We start from the raw sequence: 17,877 nt of genomic DNA on the forward strand, positions 1-17,877 counted from the left end.
TTGACGACAAAGCTTGTGAGTGCATTTTGGACTGCAATTGTTAATTGCATATAAAGGCACAACTATCGCAACTGCTAAATGTCAGATTATTTTTACGTAGTTGTCCCTACTAATTGTACTGCTTAACTAATTTGTTATTGACACGAAACTCTGTGTCCTGCACCATATTTAAGGTTGTTAAAATAAAGAGAGAATTTTTATACGAGGAAACCAGAAAAATACAACAGAGAAGCGGATCCAGAAAGTGGTGGCATGATACAAAGCTTTACACGTGCACTGTTTAAAGTTTACATTCTGAGTTGAGCCAAATCAAACCAAGTTTGCTCAAATGCTTTGATTATGAGTTCATGGTATTCTCTTGCGTTAAGTGAGAGATAGCAAGCTAGAAGATCCTCCAAATCCTCTGATGACCATATATTGTTCTCCCTGATCATCTCCACCATTGAATCCTTGAAATCTCTTTGCGGATCAATTGAGGACTTGACAACTGCAAAACCTTCAGGAAACCTGTGTTGCTTGAAACCTTGCACGCACTGGATGATGATATACTCCTTCTTGCACAGGCTTGAACTTTCCTACTTGCAAGTTTTGCAGAATTGACTCTAAGTCTTATTCCTCTTGAATTAGCCGAGGACTTTGGAGTTGTAGTTCTGCTGCTTTCCTTCACCTTAGATGAACATTTCAAGTAAGATGCTTCAATGACCTGATCATCAAACCTCGCTGGTTTCGTTAATATAGGAGGAAGGCCTAGTTTCGAAATTGGATCAAACCCATCTAGCTTTTCAGGATTCACAGCAAACGATTCGTTGTTCATGTCTATGATGATATCATTAGTGGAAGAACTAACCCTGCAACTGCAGTCAGGGGAAGGCCATTCAACATGTGAGGAGCTGCTAAGCTATCGCACTCATCAGATTCAGATGTGATACATTCATAGGGATCTAATTCAGTGGAAGAACTCTCAATGGAAGAGGCATAGAAATCCGGAGACTCGGCTTGATTTGGCTGAGTCCAATGGCAGCTGCAAGCAGTTGAGAAAGAGGACAAAGCCGAGGGAGAAGGGTTGTAAATTGTTTTCCTCTGAACTCTTCTCTTGGATGACCTTCTTGGTGAATCAGTGAATGAAAAGTCTCTGACTTTGTTATGAATTGGCGAGTTGAAAAGCATACCAGCTCTGTAAGGTTCTGTGGGGAAATGGTGCGAACAACTTGGGGGCGACCTCTGGGGCATTACAGGTGAGCTTGCTTTGTTCTTCACAGCATGAGAACCTTTCTGCTTCCTTGATCTGCTCATGTCTTTGAGCTTGTAAAACCAAGCATTTGGGATCATATCTGACAATTTGAACCTGTGAATACCCATCAGATTATGAAGTGCCTCAAGCACTACTCAACAAACCCTTGATCTCTCTCTGAGGATTCTTGTATTTCTCTGGGGTATCTCAGAATTGTACTTATTCTCGAGAGTTGAAATCGAAGATACAATGAACTGAAATATAGCCTTATAGCAGGAAAAATATAATGCTGGTGGTCCACTATAAAAGTTTAGACATTAAAGCAGGGGGACCAAGTGTGTCCAAAATGACTATGTATCATTACTATCAGCAATGCTCTTGCCGTGTCAACTACAAATAACATCATTAGCTTAGTTTCAATGAGTAACAACCCCCTCCTTCTTATTATGCCATCAATCCCTTCGCAATAAATCAACAATTTGGTCTGAGATCTAAACAGACAACTTAGCTGTGAGATATATATTTATTCAGTTTATATATGATTTACAAAAAGATATTATTATGGAAAGCCCAACAAGAATATGCAGAGTTTTCACTATTGAATTTCTTCTTTTGCTGGTTGTGTAACGTTCAGTGGAGAAAAGATAAGTACTGATAAATCATAACCAAAACTACAAATTAGGATGTGAAGAAGTTTTGCCTTTTGGAAGGTCCAGTTTTCGACAGCCACACGCTTTCTCAACTCAGAATTCCCAAGCGTATTAAATGTTAACCACTCATGGATAACAAATGGCTTGAACTAATAATTTGGTTCTCCACGCTTTGTTTAAGGAGGGTAAAAATATAAGTTTAGTGGGTAATGATGAACACAGGGAACAGGTGAGACCCATCCGGAGGCGGCAGCTTAATTGCATGATGACATGCTGATAAATCCTGATTTTATATTGATTTTTCATATCTTATTTGGGATTTTTATCAATTAAATTGAGCTTAATTGCATTTATTATAATTAATTTGGATTAATTGTGATTGGATGAAAATATTGCTAAAAAGAGCAAAAATATCATATTTTTATGATTTAGTTTAACTGATTGATCTTTTTGAAAAAAATATGATATCATAGCATCTTTTTTATTCTAGAAATTTTTGGAAGAGAATTTAGGTTTGGTGGGAGCAGAACGGCGGAAGTTTTATTCATCAGCATCCTATATATACACATCTTCGCAGAGGCACAAGGACGCCACGCCCATCCACGATCATCATCATCTCACGGATTCCACCCCAAATTTGATACTCAATGTGCTAACAGCCTTCAACATCATGCGTGGCTAATTTCATCAAGCTTCTTGAAGATGAAGGATTGGGTTTGAACTTCAGAGTTAATTAGGAGAGTTTTTCTGTTTCAATTCTTTTAATTTAATTAAGTAATGGATTTTCTGAGTTAGAATCAATATTATTTAATTAAATTTTCTAAGATTACTAGTTGTAATTCTTAGTTTAGAATTGAACTTTTGTGATTGGGGTTGTATTTTGCAATTTGAGATTTACATTTATATCCAGTTTGGAGTTCTATATGGTTATGCTATTCTTTCATAGTTTGGATGAATGTTATAATTGTATGGTACTTATTGAATATCTCAAGTTGAGTGTTCTTTGCATAGAAACCCGAATTGCATTAATCGGTTTTCAATGGTAATTTTAATTGATAGTTGTAGCTAGAGTTTTTAGGACATCTATTAATTAAGATTACTTGACTTAATCAGTGATTAAGGTTTTGATTTTAAATTAGTGAACAAAATAACTCCGAGATCATTTTGAGCAAGGATAACCCAATTTCTATTTTCCAAGAAGTATTATCTCATATCTCCTTAAAATCCAAATTTTTCATTTGCTACTTTTTTTTTAATTAATTTTCTTTCAATTTCAATTTCAAAGTGTCTTTTCAATTTTTTTATATAAAAAAATGAAAAAAATATTTAGAATTGTTTTCAATTTATTTTGCAAAGTAGTTTTTTTAAAATTTGAAAAACAAAAAAAAACTTTTTAATAGTAATTTTGATTTTTAGTTAATTTAGGACCTAGTTAATTTTTAACTCCAATAAGAGAACCACTTTGATTTACATCACTTGTTGTATTCTAAATTTAATTCAATTTGACCCAAGACGACATTGAGGATCACATGCCTTTCCTTTTGAAACAATGGGGTTATTATTGCGAATCCCCCACTTGCCTGCTGCTGGCGTAAGCATTTGAAATCATAGTATTGTTTTCGTTTATTCCTTATTTTAGGACTATAATATGTTAAGAACCTGACCCGACATGATCATGGAGATACAGCAAAGAAAGAGGTTTGCTGTTAGTAGAAGCGTATTTTTAGTTGATAATACAAAAGACAGCTTAAAACTCAACATACTTTTTCACGCACCTCAGAAATAAATAAGTGATATCTTCTCAATGGGATAACTCATTAGATATTTGATTTTACTCCTCCAGTTTTTAATATAGGACCTAATTCTTGAATTGGTTTTAGTCCTAAATATAAGACTTATTTCTCATAATTATCAATTTTCTCTAAATTACCTCTATAGATATTTCCTCAACCATAATCAAGTAGAAAAGAGAAATGGAGTATTAAGAAAGACGATTATAGTGTTTTAGGAAAAATGTGTCACTTTTCTTATAATTAACTAACTTACCTAACTTTCTTAATCTAATCAAATTAGTTAAATGGTCTTATATTAAGGACCGGAAGAGTATATATATCGATATTGTTATGTAGTATAAAAAAAAAGTACACCAATAAAAGATGGAATGTTGGAATTTGGATCATTTATCAAATAAAGAAATTGGATTTCTATTATTATTCTTACAATTAGAAAGCGATTTTATTTTAGCAATTTTCTAGTCAAAAGATACGGCAATTGGAAAGTGGGAAATCGATATCAGATAGGAGTGTGTAAAAACCAGGTGGTTCATCAGGTCTGGTCCAACCCGAAGTGACCTGTCCTATCCAGTCCAATCCAAATAAACTATATAATAAAATTAGATTAGACTGGACCAGACTGGTTGGTTGGGTAGGACTGGGTTTTAGACCAAGTGATTAGACCACCTGAATTAGTCTAGTCCAGTCGAGGTAAATTTGTTTATTTTTAAATAATTTGCAATTTGCAATTTAGATGTTACCTTTAATTTTTTTTATATTTTTAGAGATTTTTATGTATTTATGATGAAGTCTTAATATTTTAAGATGATTTTTATATGATTATAGGTATTTTTTATTGTCTTAAATTATATTCATCATGTTGAAATCTTGCTTCCCAGAAAAAAAAAAGTTCAAAAAAAAATGGAAACATGCACTGTCTGGACCAATCTATCAGTCTGGTGGATCCAAGTCCAGTCCAACCCGACCTCAGGTCACCACTGGATTAGACTAGACCATCGACTGTCAAACCCAACCCAACCCAACCAAAAATCAGACCAAACTTCAGGTTGGGTTCTGGTCTGGTCTATACATTGTGTAGCCCTATCGGATAGTGTGGGTGTGCGTATTTCAACAATAATTTTTCGAAATATTGAATTTTAACCATTTAAAAGCGAGAAAAGGAGAATTTTGCTTTTTGGGTGCATCTGAGAAAAGGAGACGTGGAGAGTGAAATAGAGAAAATTCTGGCCGGTGCCAGTCTGCCAGGAACCTGATCTGTACCTTTATTTGGGCCAAATTACGTTCTGGTATTATATTTGACCTACAACAAAAGCCCAATCCAAATACATTATTCAGCCCATTAAAATTTCGAGAAGCCCAACCCAATCGTTTGCGGAGGACTTCTGGTCGAGTTCCAATAACATGTTAATAAAGTTTTCATTTTTTTTCACTTTTTTTTAATCACCAAAAAAAGTTTCACCAACTATTTCACCAACTAATAAAGTTTTCAAGCTGAAATTTAATGACTTTTTTTTAACCGAAATCTAAACTTTAATTACTTGAATTCATATTTTAAGTGTCATCATTATATAGCGTAAATCTCGGATATATAAAATTTTCTGAAGAAATGAGTGTATACTTTTAACAAAATTATTTTAAAAATTACATCAATTTTAAAACTGAAAATTTGTATAAATTAAAAAAAAAGTAATTTATCCTTAAAATTTTAAAAAGGATGAGTGAAAGACAATAATACGGTGAAAAATGTTTGGTAGCAAAATTCAAAAAGGTTTAAAGTATAACAATCTGATCAACTCAAACTTCAATATATAATATATATATATATATATATATATATATATCGCCAACGAAATACTAAACACTATCACGGGGCTTGCAAAAATATTTTACATAGAGTTCCGGATCAACCAATAGTATGCCTTGTAATTAACAATTAGTGGAATTGGATTAACATGAGTAAACGAAAATAGCATGGTTCAGTCAAGAACTAGAGATTCTGGCAACTTACAAATATATTAGAACCCTCTAACGGAAAAGATTAGTAGACTACAAGCATTAACATACTGTTAGCCAAGTCTAGTACAAAAGTTATGATGTTCTATTTGCTAAATTACCAGTTAAAAGGGCTCTCCATTTAGTTAACATCTTACGAAGATGTGACATAAACTCTTGACTTCACCAACGTCTGCCCAATTCCGAACCCAGGCATGATCATGAACTGAACTTTGCAGTTTGATCTTTCTCCATCAGATCCAACCGCGATATTCCCTTCTTCCTCCACGGATTCCATGTACAAGCTGCAGAACTTGCTTCCTCTGTTCACAGAGAACAAGGTTGCATCAGGATCTATTTGTCTAGCAGAACCTTGCAAGACCCAAATCCATTTTGCCATTTTGGCAAACAATTGATAGAACTCCGTCCTAGGATGTTTGCCGCCCAGTATGAATGTCCGGTGATCTAAATTCCCAAAGAATCTTTCTTCCATTGTCGGATGAATGACCAGAAGATACTTAGTTCGACAGAATTTGGCAAACTCTGAATCAGGATTCTCCATCAGCGCATCAATCGGGTCTTTAAACCTCATGACATCCCCCACATTGTAAGACGTTAAGCGAATCCCATGAAACATCCTGCGAGCAATGTAGGCCTCGAAAGTGTACTTCTTGTCAGATCTTTTGGCGTAAACGGCTTCATTTTCAATCCACTTGGCGGCCAAATCAAGGTCCCACCCTGAAGCTTTCATCAAACTGATCAAAGGTTTAGCGAAATCATGAATGCACTTTGAAGCCGCCTTGAAAACATCTTGGAAATTAGCAACAGTCAAAACGCTCGCTTTCCTCTTCTCAAGATCGATCCGCTTGATCTTCTCTGCCATTGCTTTATTCCCCATCTCCAAATCTTGAAGCTCCTGCCTTAAACGGAGAATCTCAGAGTCTTTGGCACTATTTTGAGATTTCAGCTTCCCAAGCAACGCCTCTTTGGCCTTCATTTCAGCCCGTAGGAGACGAGAACGCTGCGACAAGTTGAATCGTGCTTTTCTGTATTGTCTCTGCTTATAATCGCGCTTGAACTTACATAGCTTCTCGAGCTCAGCAACTACTTTATCATCAGCAGCAACAATCTTGTGCGGATCATAGGGGATGTGAGCTTGCTGAAGCTGGAGATATGCTAGTTTCAGGGCTGAAACTGCGTCGAATATCTTCATGAACTCAACACTAACACGAGCATTATCATCCTCTTTCGCCGGAACTTCAATGGGATGAGGATGAACTTTCCCAACGTGGCTTTTAGTCTTTTCCTCACTTGGACCATCACTGCTACCATTACTGCTGATTTCACTCAAAGGAGCATCATTGAAGATGGGTTTGTGCAAGTGAGGGAGATTGGGGATTTCAGAGGAGAAGACACCAATGGATTTCAATTTACAAACTTTGGTGAACTTGGAGACGATTTCGGATATGTTTGAGTTGGGTTTGATAATGGGTTTGTTAGCATTTGGGCATTCCATCGCCGAGGAGAGGTCAAGCCTCGAACTCATACCAAGCGATTTGAGAAATCAGAAGCAGAAGAAAGCGGGAATTTAGATTTTAATTACCCCGCATAGCATAAACCCTGATTACCCAGCAAGACCCGGATTTCCTGGCAAGATGCCAAAAACCCAGTTAGTGGAGGCTTGCAGCATCTCAGATTTATTAAAAAAGAAAATAGCTAACGGCAGGTTTTTGCCCCCTTCAAAGACACACAGCAGAGCTCAAAGAACTTGCTTTCGGAGTTCAGAAATCACCCAATGGAGATTGAAACTCATCAATGAAACGCAAAAAGAAGAGAAGGAAGGAACTAGAATAAATAGGGGTGTCAGAGCAGAGCAAGAATGCAGAGCAGAGCCAGAAGCTCACCTAAACCTGACGCAACATTTGGAGTTGGAGGAGAAGCAAAGAACGACGACGTTTCAAGGGCGTCGGGGACGGAACGTCGGAGGAAATCATGGCGGTAGGAGGGCGGAGCTGCGGATTGGAAAGCATTTAAAAGTTTGAACCTTCAGTGAAGGCGTGAGCGCCTGGTTTTGTGTGAGCTCCGGGGCACAGTGACTGGGGTCTGTAGAATACTGACAAAATATAGTTGCCTTTCCCAATGAACCAATTAGTATTTTTTATTTAAAATAATATAACAGTCATGATATTAAATATGGTTTTATTTATAAATTATAAAACAGAAATAAAAGAATTTTTTAGTCTAGTTTATAAGAAATTTTTTATATTAAAATTATACTATTTATTTATTATTGTGTTAACTTTATTTATATAAGATATAATATGTATTAAATAAAAATAAAATTGTTGAATTTTAAATAAAAATTAATAGAGTTTAAGATTTTTCTTAATCTGTATTAAGTATGTTAAAAATGACTTATAAATAGAATCAGAGAAATATATATTATACTCTATGAAAATAAAATCAATACAATAATAAATAAATGATAAAATTATATATTTATGTCAAAAGTTTCTCTTTATGTTATATAAATATAATCAAAAAATTCCTTTTCTCTCATCTTATAAATAAAACCAGAAGAGTATGTGTTTATTTTCTTAAAATACTCTTATTAATTATCTATATTAACTATAACTACTATTTAATAAAATTTTTAACATCTAAAAAATTATAGCAACTATTTTTAAAAAATATATAATAAATAAAATGAATTAAAATATTATGTTTTTAAAACAATGTCAAAATACTTTTATATTAAATATGGGAAGTATTCATGTGCTAACCTCCCTCCTCTAATGCCACGGATGAGCTCTAAATTCTAATTATTATTACTCCAACGAAATTAGATGGTTAAAATGCATCTTTTCATTATACAAAAAATCCGTTGGCCAAAAAAAATATACAAAAAATCCGTCTTTTCGCATCTTATATTGATATTGACCATTACATAAAATCTATACAAAAATAAAATATTCATATCATTTGTGATCCGTCTCCCGGCTGGCAAAGAAACATACTAACTCCAATCCTAAATATGAATATAAGATTTAAAATTCGGTTTCGGTGGCAAACATGGTATGGTATATCGTTTAGTCTAGTTTTATATATCAGTTGGCTAAGGGGAAAAAAATAGTTTTATCTATAATATGCTTATTTATATATACAGTTGGAGAAATTTCTTTTTTTTTTTGGGCCAAAAAAAACAGTTGGAGAAATTTCAAAGTCAGCTTATTTGGGATAAGCATTAAAGCTTTTAAAGCAGTTTTTAAATAGTAATTTTCAAAATATGAAATAAATATGTGGTGAAAATTTTGCCTGAGCTTAATACTTATAAGCACTTAATAAAAGTATATACAAACAAGCCCTTACAACTTTAATTATAATTTCAAACAAGTTGGAGAAATATATCACCCAAACACAGCCTAAATCGTCCCATTTAAAACTTCTCAATTGTCTTCCAACATGGTATATAAAATCAGATTAAACCATATATGATGTATCTCATGTTTGACGCCAAAACCGAATTCACAGGATAAATCACTAAATCTTATATTTAAAATTGGAATTAGCATATTATTTAAATAAATTTTGGTTGGACTTACCTTTTTTATATAAGCTTGTCTTAGCATTGCACCAATTAATTTTTATCTCAACTTTAATTTGTAAAAATAAGTTGAAATAAAATTTACTTTTGTTATCCCAAAAATTCTTATTATGGTATATCATACTCCTCCCTTAATATAAGACCCATTTAACTAATTTGATTAAATTAAAAAATTTGAGTAAGTTAGTTAATTATAAGAAATGTGACACGTTTTTTTTAAAATACCATAATCATCTTTCTTAATACCCCTTCTTCTTTTTTTACTTAATTATGGTTGAGAGAGTATTTATAGAGATAATTTAAAAAAATTAATAAATATAAAAAATAGGTCTTATATTTAGAATTAAAACTAACTTAATAATTAAGTTTTATATTAAAAATCTAAAGAGTAGTATAGTTTATGATTAATCTTTACCCACATAAATATGTTAAAATGCAGTTTATCAGTTTAGAAAAATAATGGGAGATTCTTTCGTTCTTTTTGATGGGATCCGCGTGCAGTGACAGGATCAGAGTCTGGAATTCGCTATAGGATCTCAGCCGTTGAACTATATGCGGGCCCTCCAATTGGATAAACGACGTCAGTGGCGACGAACTACGACGGCGTTTCTCTTTGGATTGTGAATCTATTTGTACGGTTTCTGATTAAAAAAAGTCCATTTGTGTGTAGCCTTTTAACTTTTTGGGGTTGTAAGTGTAGCAACTAAATAAAAAAGTGTTTATTGTTTGTTCCAAGTACTTTGAGACATTCAGGTCCAAAAAAAAGGTACTTTTGAGGCATAGAATATTTAATATGTGCTCTTCGCAAAATCCACTCCTCATGTGCATAAGAAGAAATACTATTTACAATTTTTAATATAAAATTTAAAACCTAATTAGATTTTATATTAAAAATCAAAAGTAGCATTGCATTTTGCTACGGTTGTTATTGGAATCAACCATGCAGTGTTCATTATTGATTAAAACCATTCGCGTTAGATTTAGATGATTACAACCTTTTTTAATATATTTTTCTCATCTTTTGATAAACTTCATTTTATTACATATATAGTCCAAAGTGCATTTCATTTTTATCTATATTCATAATTATTCATATACTCCTCCAATTCTAAATGTAAGACTCCTTTTGTAGTGTAAATTACACTCCGAAATAAGTTTTATATTTAGGACCGGAGGAATAACATTTTTACAAATGAATTATCTATGTATGTATATAATGTGCCTTATTCACATTCATTTTTTTCCCTATTCACGTATGAAAAATCATCTTTTCCGTTAGATCTAACTCTTATTGGTTACTTATCAATTATGCTATTTTGGCCAAAAATACAATTGGGCTTATTCCTCATCATAATAGGGCCCGGACCCATTGGGCCGATTCAAGAGAAAGTTACACTTCGGCGTTGCAGGCTTGAATATCACACTTGTTTTAGCAGATCAAATCTGAATTGTTGTTTTGGGCCGATGCTCCGGACAAATTGTTGTCAATGTATGTCTTGTGTTATTCTCTTTTTTTTTTTTGGTGAAAATGTCTTGTGTTATTCACTTATGGTCTCATGTGCAAGTATTTAATAGTTTTTTTATAATTATCTGAGTGTTTCAAATAATTTTTTGGCCTACGTATCAAATATTGATTCAAAAGTTTTAAATATAATTAAGTATCCATCTGATGGTTTCTTTTGGGGGGTTAAAATTATTGAGGGTGGTTTTAATGTCGGAAGAAACATACATCTAGCCACCTTGAGGACATAGCACACACATCTTTCAGATTGTTTTTAAGTATCTATCACAGTCTCAGACTCTCAGCGTGTGATGCTTGAGAGACAGAGAGGGAGATTTTCATGGGGGAGCATGAAATGATTTGAGGACAAAGGAAGAAAAGGTTGGGGGAGGAGCAGCTTTATTAAAAAGTAGAAGAATAATTGTGACCCCCGAAAAAGAAATGGAGGCCAGAAACAATACCCTGCATATGTCACCCTCACGTTTGCCATGTTATTATCAGCCCTCTTTTATCCCCATCTGGTTTAATTTTAGAAAATATTAATGCTAGGTAACCTTTGATTTCTTCAAGTGTTAAAACACACATATTTAGTTTGAGAGGAAAAGGTTTAATCCATGTTTGCCTCATTAAAATCATCAGTAGTTTCAAACACAGTATTAATAGCTATCCATGCAAGTGTAAGCATTTGAAAATTTTCCATCACATATGGCCTCTGCACGCTCATCCACAAATCAATCTACATCAATGATGACCCAACCTGCTTCCGTGCACTTAATCAAGCCTATTGATTTCTTTATCACTTGATGCTTGAGGTATCTGTGCTACTTTTTTAAGTGAGAAAAACCAAAGTTGACAGGTAAAACTTCTTCGTCAGAATCGAACTTGCTTATTTTGCAGCTGATTTCGCCAGTTCCACAGATCCATGATCTTCAGTCGTCCTAGCTGCCCACGCTTGTCCTTGATCAAGGCATGTCAAGCTACATGTAAATCATTTATCTGTGTTAATTGATGCTGCTTTTGTGTGTCCCAATTCTTGTGTTTGTCCATTCAATCCACATCACCTTTCGTCCTTGATCGCAACCATCCAGCAGCAGCAGCCCACACCATATCTTTGATTCACATCAACTCTTTGATTTTTAATCACCGTCTTTGATCCACACACACGTGGGATTGTTAGCAAGTCTCACGTCTTATGGCTGTCGCCATATAATATGAAAATCAAACCAAATGCATTATTAAGGAAGTTATCACCATTGCAATCCATTTTTCAAATGCAAGGACCCACCCAAGTTTTTCGAAAAATATGAAGTTTGAATTAAGACCCTCATCTTTGATTACCCTCCACCGGGGTGTACTGAGGTGGATTTTGGCGAAGGATTCTGATTCTTGTGTGTTTTGATGGGATTTACTCTTAATGAAATACAGTCCTTTATTCAAAACAAAAATAAAGGAATTATAATTTTTTTTCTTAATATTTTCTTGGAATCCTGGAAAACAGAGGGGCCCTCCATTTTCAAGTAAGTCTTCCCCGCTCTGCAGGCTTTCACATACCATCCCTACCAAATCCAAGCTAGAGGAAATAGAAACAAACACCTCATGTGATTTCTGAATATATGGAAAGGTTACCATATCATATACTTCATCTGAGAACAAAGGTTTGATCTTGTCATCAATGAATGGCCTATGAATAGCAACTGGCCTCAATTCAACCCACAGCTCTCGAGTTAGCAAGTTCCGCAGTTCAGGAAATCAGAACCATTTGAGAATTTACCATACCAAGAAGAGTCATCCTTAGCCAATTTGTGGAAATCCCATCCAAAATGAATGTTCACGGAAACCAACCTCAAAGTTGGAAACTTTGATTCTAATTGTGGCGATCTCAAGAGAATCTGAGTTGCAGAATGGAAAAACCAGTGGCTATGCAGCACAATTATAAATCCTTTGTCATAAAACACGCAACAACTTCTTCATTTTTTGTTTTTCTAAAACATCTGATGGTAAATACATCAAAAGGCACACTTCAATTTGTTTTTTTGAGTATGTTGAAGTCGCGTTTCTGCTTTCCTGTGTACAAATTGTTCCTTCTCAGTATCTACCAACAGCATCCGCCTTTTTTCCCATCATCCAAACACGTGTAGTGCAGAGTGCAGAGGCTATAACTGTAAATTCTCAGGTGGATCGTCCTTGTGGCAACAGCCCCACCATGTAATAACCTCGGGTTCACAGCCAAGTTGCAGAGGAGGCACCGTACATTTTTTTAGCTTGATCCACTTTTTCTCATTCCCAAAACGTCCAGCTTGAAACACGGCTAAACCATAAAAATTGTACTTATTGAAATCTTAAGTATATTGCGAATCCTTAATGCAAGTACCAATATATTCCAAAGCACCCCAGCCCATCCCTCCCTGCCACATCAACGAGCACCAGCATGGAAAGAGAATCATTTTGATAATTATTTTGTGGTACATGAAGGAATTATTAATGAAATGACAGCAGGAAAAAATGCAGCAACGAAGGCGCAGTCAAAAAATGAAAATAAAAATTGGTTAATTGCTTTCTGTGAGATACAAGCACAAAGCGTAGAAGGGAAGGAAGAAAACAGAGGATAAACCAGAGGAAGCAAGCAAGAGTTGTGAGAATGGTGGATAGGCCGAGAAAGAAAAGTCTGCCGAGGGAATCCTAGAAGCTAGAACCATACATGGTAAGGCTTAGGAAGCGAGGATCCAAATAGTCAATAGATTCTTCACCCTCTCATTTTAATCTCTTTGGTTTCCTTTCCTTCATCAGATAGTAATCCGTACCATTCCATAATTTTCACTCAAATTTTCTCCAATACTTCACTCTTGTCTATGTGAGCCTACTACTCACAGGAGCTAGCTAGCTAGATAGTCGCCTTTTTTCCACATTAAACCAAAACAGAGGGGGGAAAGAGGAAGGTTGAAAAAACACAGAAAGGGATGTGATTTGATCTGGGATAAGTGCCGTGTTGGGTATTATTTGCTTAGCTTGATAATCTGCATGGAACGTACAGGCCCTGGATGCTGCAAACTCTATTATTGGTCCTCCTCACGGGGTCAGAATTAGAGAGAGAAATTAGAGAGAGAGAGAGGGAGACAAGGATCTGTCAGGGTTAAGGATAAATCTGCAGCCATATTCTCAGTGATTGCTTCTTCTGCAGCTATTGATGGTTTCTTCTTGTTCATGGAGTTGAAGAGAAAGATCAGTCTCAGGCTTATAAGTATAAACAAGATCCATCTCTCATTCGGTTTCTCTTTCTCCCATGCCTTCTTCGTCTTATTATGCTGCACAGTACTCCTCAGCACTACATGTTTAGGTAAGCAATTCTCGCCATTTTTATGATCTTGTAGGCCTCACTACACCTTCAGTTAGCTCTTGATACGCTTCTGTTCATTCTTTAATGCAGATGCTAACAGGCCTAGTCCCTTTTTTGCCAAGGCCGATGGAGGTTTTCAGGTAGGGTTGTTCTGTTTCTTATTTAAAACTTGTGTTTTAATATACATGTATGCCTTGTTCCGATTTCTAGGACTCTAGCTCTAACCATCATGTGGCATCAAATCATCAGAATCAAAAAAGCAATGTTCTTGATGGTGTAATGCTTCACGTAAGATCATCAGGAACTAATATTTCCTTAAAAATTTTGAATTTAAGATACACGCTGACAATTAGGGCAAAGATATTGACATTTGGACATACTAAATAGCGACAAGGCATTTGGGGTGTTTTTTTTTTCCTTGGTTCTTAAGCATTTGGGGTGGCTGTGTGCGACCAGAATACTCTAGTGAATAATCGAGAATCAATAAAAAAAGTTCTTTTTTTTTTTAGTAGTAAATACTGTAATTCATTAAACTTAAGGACGAAACAACTCAACACCTAAGTATACCCGAGTTCATCAAGCTCCGCCTCTTGTCTAATAGGAAGGTTGAGCAAGGGCACCAACACTTTTGTTTTTATATTTTATTTTTGAACATTTTTACTTTCTTATATGTACATATATTACATATGTCAACAATTACATGTATAGGAATCCGATCCCCTATAGCACAGGAGATAGGAAAAAATATTTAGAAATAATGAAATAATCTAAATAGTGAACATGTAGCATCTGTTATTTTAGTTTCCAGAGCATGATAGAGTAATTCGAACTGGAACAGTGGTGGTTTTGTAATAGTAGGAGCAGGGATCCCCGGAAAAAAATAAATTTAGCAGGAGCAGAGGTGTAATTTAAGATTATATTCCTTTAATCTTATTTATAAAACATTTTCAACATGTTTCACAAAGATAAAAAAAACCTTAAACTGTATTAACTCTTTATTAAAATATAATAACTTTTTAATTTTACTCCTATTTAATATATACTCTTTTAAAAAAATAATTATCTATATTATAATAAATAAAAGATAATATGATACAATCATAATAAATATTTATTAAAATGACTTATACACAAAATAAAAAAAAATTTCTTGCTCTGTTCTATAAGTTTTATAAACCGAATCAGAAGAATACATTAGTAGAGAGAGTCTCATATAACTACGTACTAATAATGATATTGACCCCCTAGCGCGTACATGTGGGGACAAGGACGAATTTGAACAAAAGTATCTCTAATTTATTATAATTTCCCTGTCAGAATCACATCAACAGTGTGCAGATTCTATGAAATTTCGTGCCCTTTTATGTTATAATATTACTGATTTTGAGCTTGAATTTTGAATTCTTTATTTAATAATTAAAGTTATATAAAAATAAAAAATAAACAAAAAGAGGAAGAAAAGACGCACCTGACATAGCACAACCAGGCAGTCAGATACGGATAAAAGGAGCCAAATTAGGTGCAGAGAGCAGGTGCAGCAATGTAAGCCGTCAGATGCTAACTACATCCTTCGCTTAGGTGTCACACGTGGGTGTGGGTCCCATCCTGTTACTCCCCTTACCGTCACCCCATCGGCGCACGTTAGAATCACCCGCATCATTTCTCATTTTGTCGTCTTCCTCACCTGTCTTGGTAACTTGCACCGTGCCCCTCTGTACGGTACTACGATGCTCAGCGCTCTCGCCGGACACCTCACTTTCTGACTATTTTAAAAAATTATGCCTCGAATATAAAATTATCTTAACTAATTATATTTGTTTTTTTTTTTAAATACATGTAGCTGTGTGATTGATGTTGTGATCGTGAGATTAAACATCAGAATGTGAATTTTGTTTTGTGGGTGAAAGCAGGGATGTGGTGGGGAGAGAAATGGAGAAGTCGCGAGGGACGAAGGTGGGAGGATGTGGTTAGGGAGGAGGATTCTGGGCGGGCCAGGGTCAGCGCCACCGCGATGCGCGTCGAAGTGTGGGAGCTGCAGGCCGTGCAGGCCGGTGCACGTGCCGGTGCCACCGGGGACGCCGGTGACGGCGGAGTACTACCCGGAAGCGTGGAGGTGCAAGTGCGGGAATAAGCTGTACATGCCATGAAAACATTGAATATGACGACATCGTTTCATGCCTATTTTTGTGGAGAAGCATTGAATATGAATTGCAAGCATATGGAAAATGAAGAAGGAAGCATGAGAATAGTTAGTGAGATGATGTGTTAGGATTGAAATTTATGAAGGTCACAGAGACTTGTCCATAGTGGTTGGAATTTAGGATCTTTTGTGTGTTGCTTTTGAGATATGAAATTAATGAAAGGGGTTCATTCCAGTTGAAGAGCCAACCCCATTCGCAGTGTCTGTTCGTTTTTAGTTTGGACAGAGTCGTCTTCTGTCTATCTTGTCCCCCCCGCCATTTCCTTCATCCTTATCTCTTCCGATTTTCCTTTTCTCTCCCTCAAATTACTAGTATGACCTTATCTTTATGTATAACGAACCTTTTTTCCCCTAAAAGATTTACATTAAATCCAACTGATCTGAGGTTAATCATCTCACGCCTTATGAGCATAAAACTAATAAGGGGTGCTTCATGAATTTAAAGGGAAGTACAAGATGGTCCTTACAAACAGCGTGCTTTCCTCCTTGTAACCGAGGTTCAAGTTGGGGATGACTAGAGAAACAATGGTTAGCTGTGCAAGCCGCGCAAATTTGGCTGATCTATCTGATTTTTTTTTTTTCATAAAAGGTTTTAATTTAGTTTCCGCGGAGTCATATGATAGCTCCAGAGTCCGGAGGCAAAGACAAGTCTTCGAGAAGCAACACAATTTCACTCTACTTTTTTCTGTATTCCCAGAACTGGTGAGAACAGCGTGGGCCTCACAAAATAGTGGCTGACATCCGAGAGTGATGGTATCCATTTTAGGCATCAGACTGCTTTTCTTTTCTGTTCCTTTCTCTTCTCTTTATCCTATCTTCCTTTTTTTTTTAATTTCTTTTTATTGCCCAAAGCATTCTTCCACCCAAACGTTAAAAGACTAATCTCTCGGGATACTGTCAGGTACCATAGCAGAGACTCCTCTCAATAGTACTACCTCCGGTCCTAATTATAAGACCCAGTTGACTTATTTGAGGAGATTAAGTTAAGTTAGTTATTTGTAATAAATAAGTGTTGTCATTCCTAAAATATCTTTGCTAATTAAGTGTGTTGGCTAGAACTATCATTATCAGAAGGATTATCTTGGAAAAAAATGTATAAATATGAGAGATAAAATGGATTGGGGTCTTATAATTAGGACCAAACAAAAAGTCAAACGGGGTCTTATATTAAGGACCGGAGGTAGTATTTCTTTCCATACACACCGTTCTAAAGATCAAACCTAGAACATGGTGTTTAAGTGTCCAAATCCTTCCTACTTGACCAACACCTGTTGGCTTTTGGAACTTTTGATAAGTATTGACGCCTTTGAATTTCGTTTTGGGTCGGCGCTAGGCTGGGCTGTACATGAGTGGTGGCAGCAACAATACGTACTGACCCGAAAATAGAAGTGGAAAAACAATGCCACGTCAAATAGACTGGCCCAAATTTATTTGCTCTATTTATCTCTCAGGCCCAGCCCTCCTATTTTGCATGTTCCAACCCTTCTTGGCAGATTTGACGCACAACATTTCTTCATGCTCTAAATTCACTCTATTTAACGCGCGCGCGCGCTGAAAAGCCAGAAATGCGAA

General features: G+C 35.5%; 2 protein-coding genes and 1 pseudogene across 3 annotated transcripts; 1 reads left to right on the top strand and 2 right to left on the bottom strand.

Moving 5' to 3' along the window:
* Positions 1-206: 206 nt before the first annotated feature.
* Positions 207-1,449, bottom strand: LOC114726444 (transcription repressor OFP1-like; annotated as a pseudogene).
* Positions 1,450-5,820: 4,371 nt separating this feature from the next.
* LOC114726448 (protein GRAVITROPIC IN THE LIGHT 1) lies at positions 5,821-7,212 on the bottom strand. The gene has a single exon (XM_028913043.1). The coding sequence runs from the start codon at positions 7,210-7,212 to the stop codon at positions 5,821-5,823; it is 1,392 nt and encodes a 463-aa protein (XP_028768876.1).
* Positions 7,213-13,235: 6,023 nt separating this feature from the next.
* LOC114726445 (EPIDERMAL PATTERNING FACTOR-like protein 4) lies at positions 13,236-16,507 on the top strand. Of its 2 annotated transcripts, XM_028913039.1 has the most exons (4): positions 13,236-13,472; positions 13,803-14,105; positions 14,196-14,245; positions 16,016-16,507. In XM_028913039.1, exons 2-4 carry the CDS (start codon positions 13,973-13,975, stop codon positions 16,250-16,252), a joined length of 420 nt encoding a protein of 139 aa, XP_028768872.1. In that variant the 5' UTR covers positions 13,236-13,472; positions 13,803-13,972; the 3' UTR covers positions 16,253-16,507. The 2 variants fall into 2 exon arrangements, with proteins under 2 accessions (XP_028768872.1, XP_028768871.1); XM_028913038.1 differs by lacking the exon at positions 13,236-13,472 and having other exon boundaries at positions 13,631-14,105.
* The last annotated feature ends 1,370 nt before the right edge of the window (positions 16,508-17,877 follow it).

The sequence above is a fragment of the Neltuma alba genome, unplaced genomic scaffold (assembly GCF_004799145.2).
Source record: "Neltuma alba isolate B1F8T4 unplaced genomic scaffold, ASM479914v2 tig00012378_pilon, whole genome shotgun sequence".
NCBI classification, from domain to species: domain Eukaryota; kingdom Viridiplantae; phylum Streptophyta; class Magnoliopsida; order Fabales; family Fabaceae; genus Neltuma; species Neltuma alba.

What these genes read in the sequence shown, in the direction of transcription:
- LOC114726448 (XM_028913043.1), bottom strand. Translation starts at nt 7,212, where the DNA reads ATGAGTTCGAGGCTTGACCTCTCCTCGGCGATGGAATGCCCAAATGCT.
- LOC114726445 (XM_028913039.1), top strand. Translation starts at nt 13,973, where the DNA reads ATGGAGTTGAAGAGAAAGATCAGTCTCAGGCTTATAAGTATAAACAAG. An exon ending in CCTCAGCACTACATGTTTAG is followed by an intron (nt 14,106 to 14,195) that starts GTAAGCAATTCT and finishes TCTTTAATGCAG; the next exon opens with ATGCTAACAGGCCTAGTCCC. An exon ending in AGGCCGATGGAGGTTTTCAG is followed by an intron (nt 14,246 to 16,015) that starts GTAGGGTTGTTC and finishes GGGTGAAAGCAG; the next exon opens with GGATGTGGTGGGGAGAGAAA.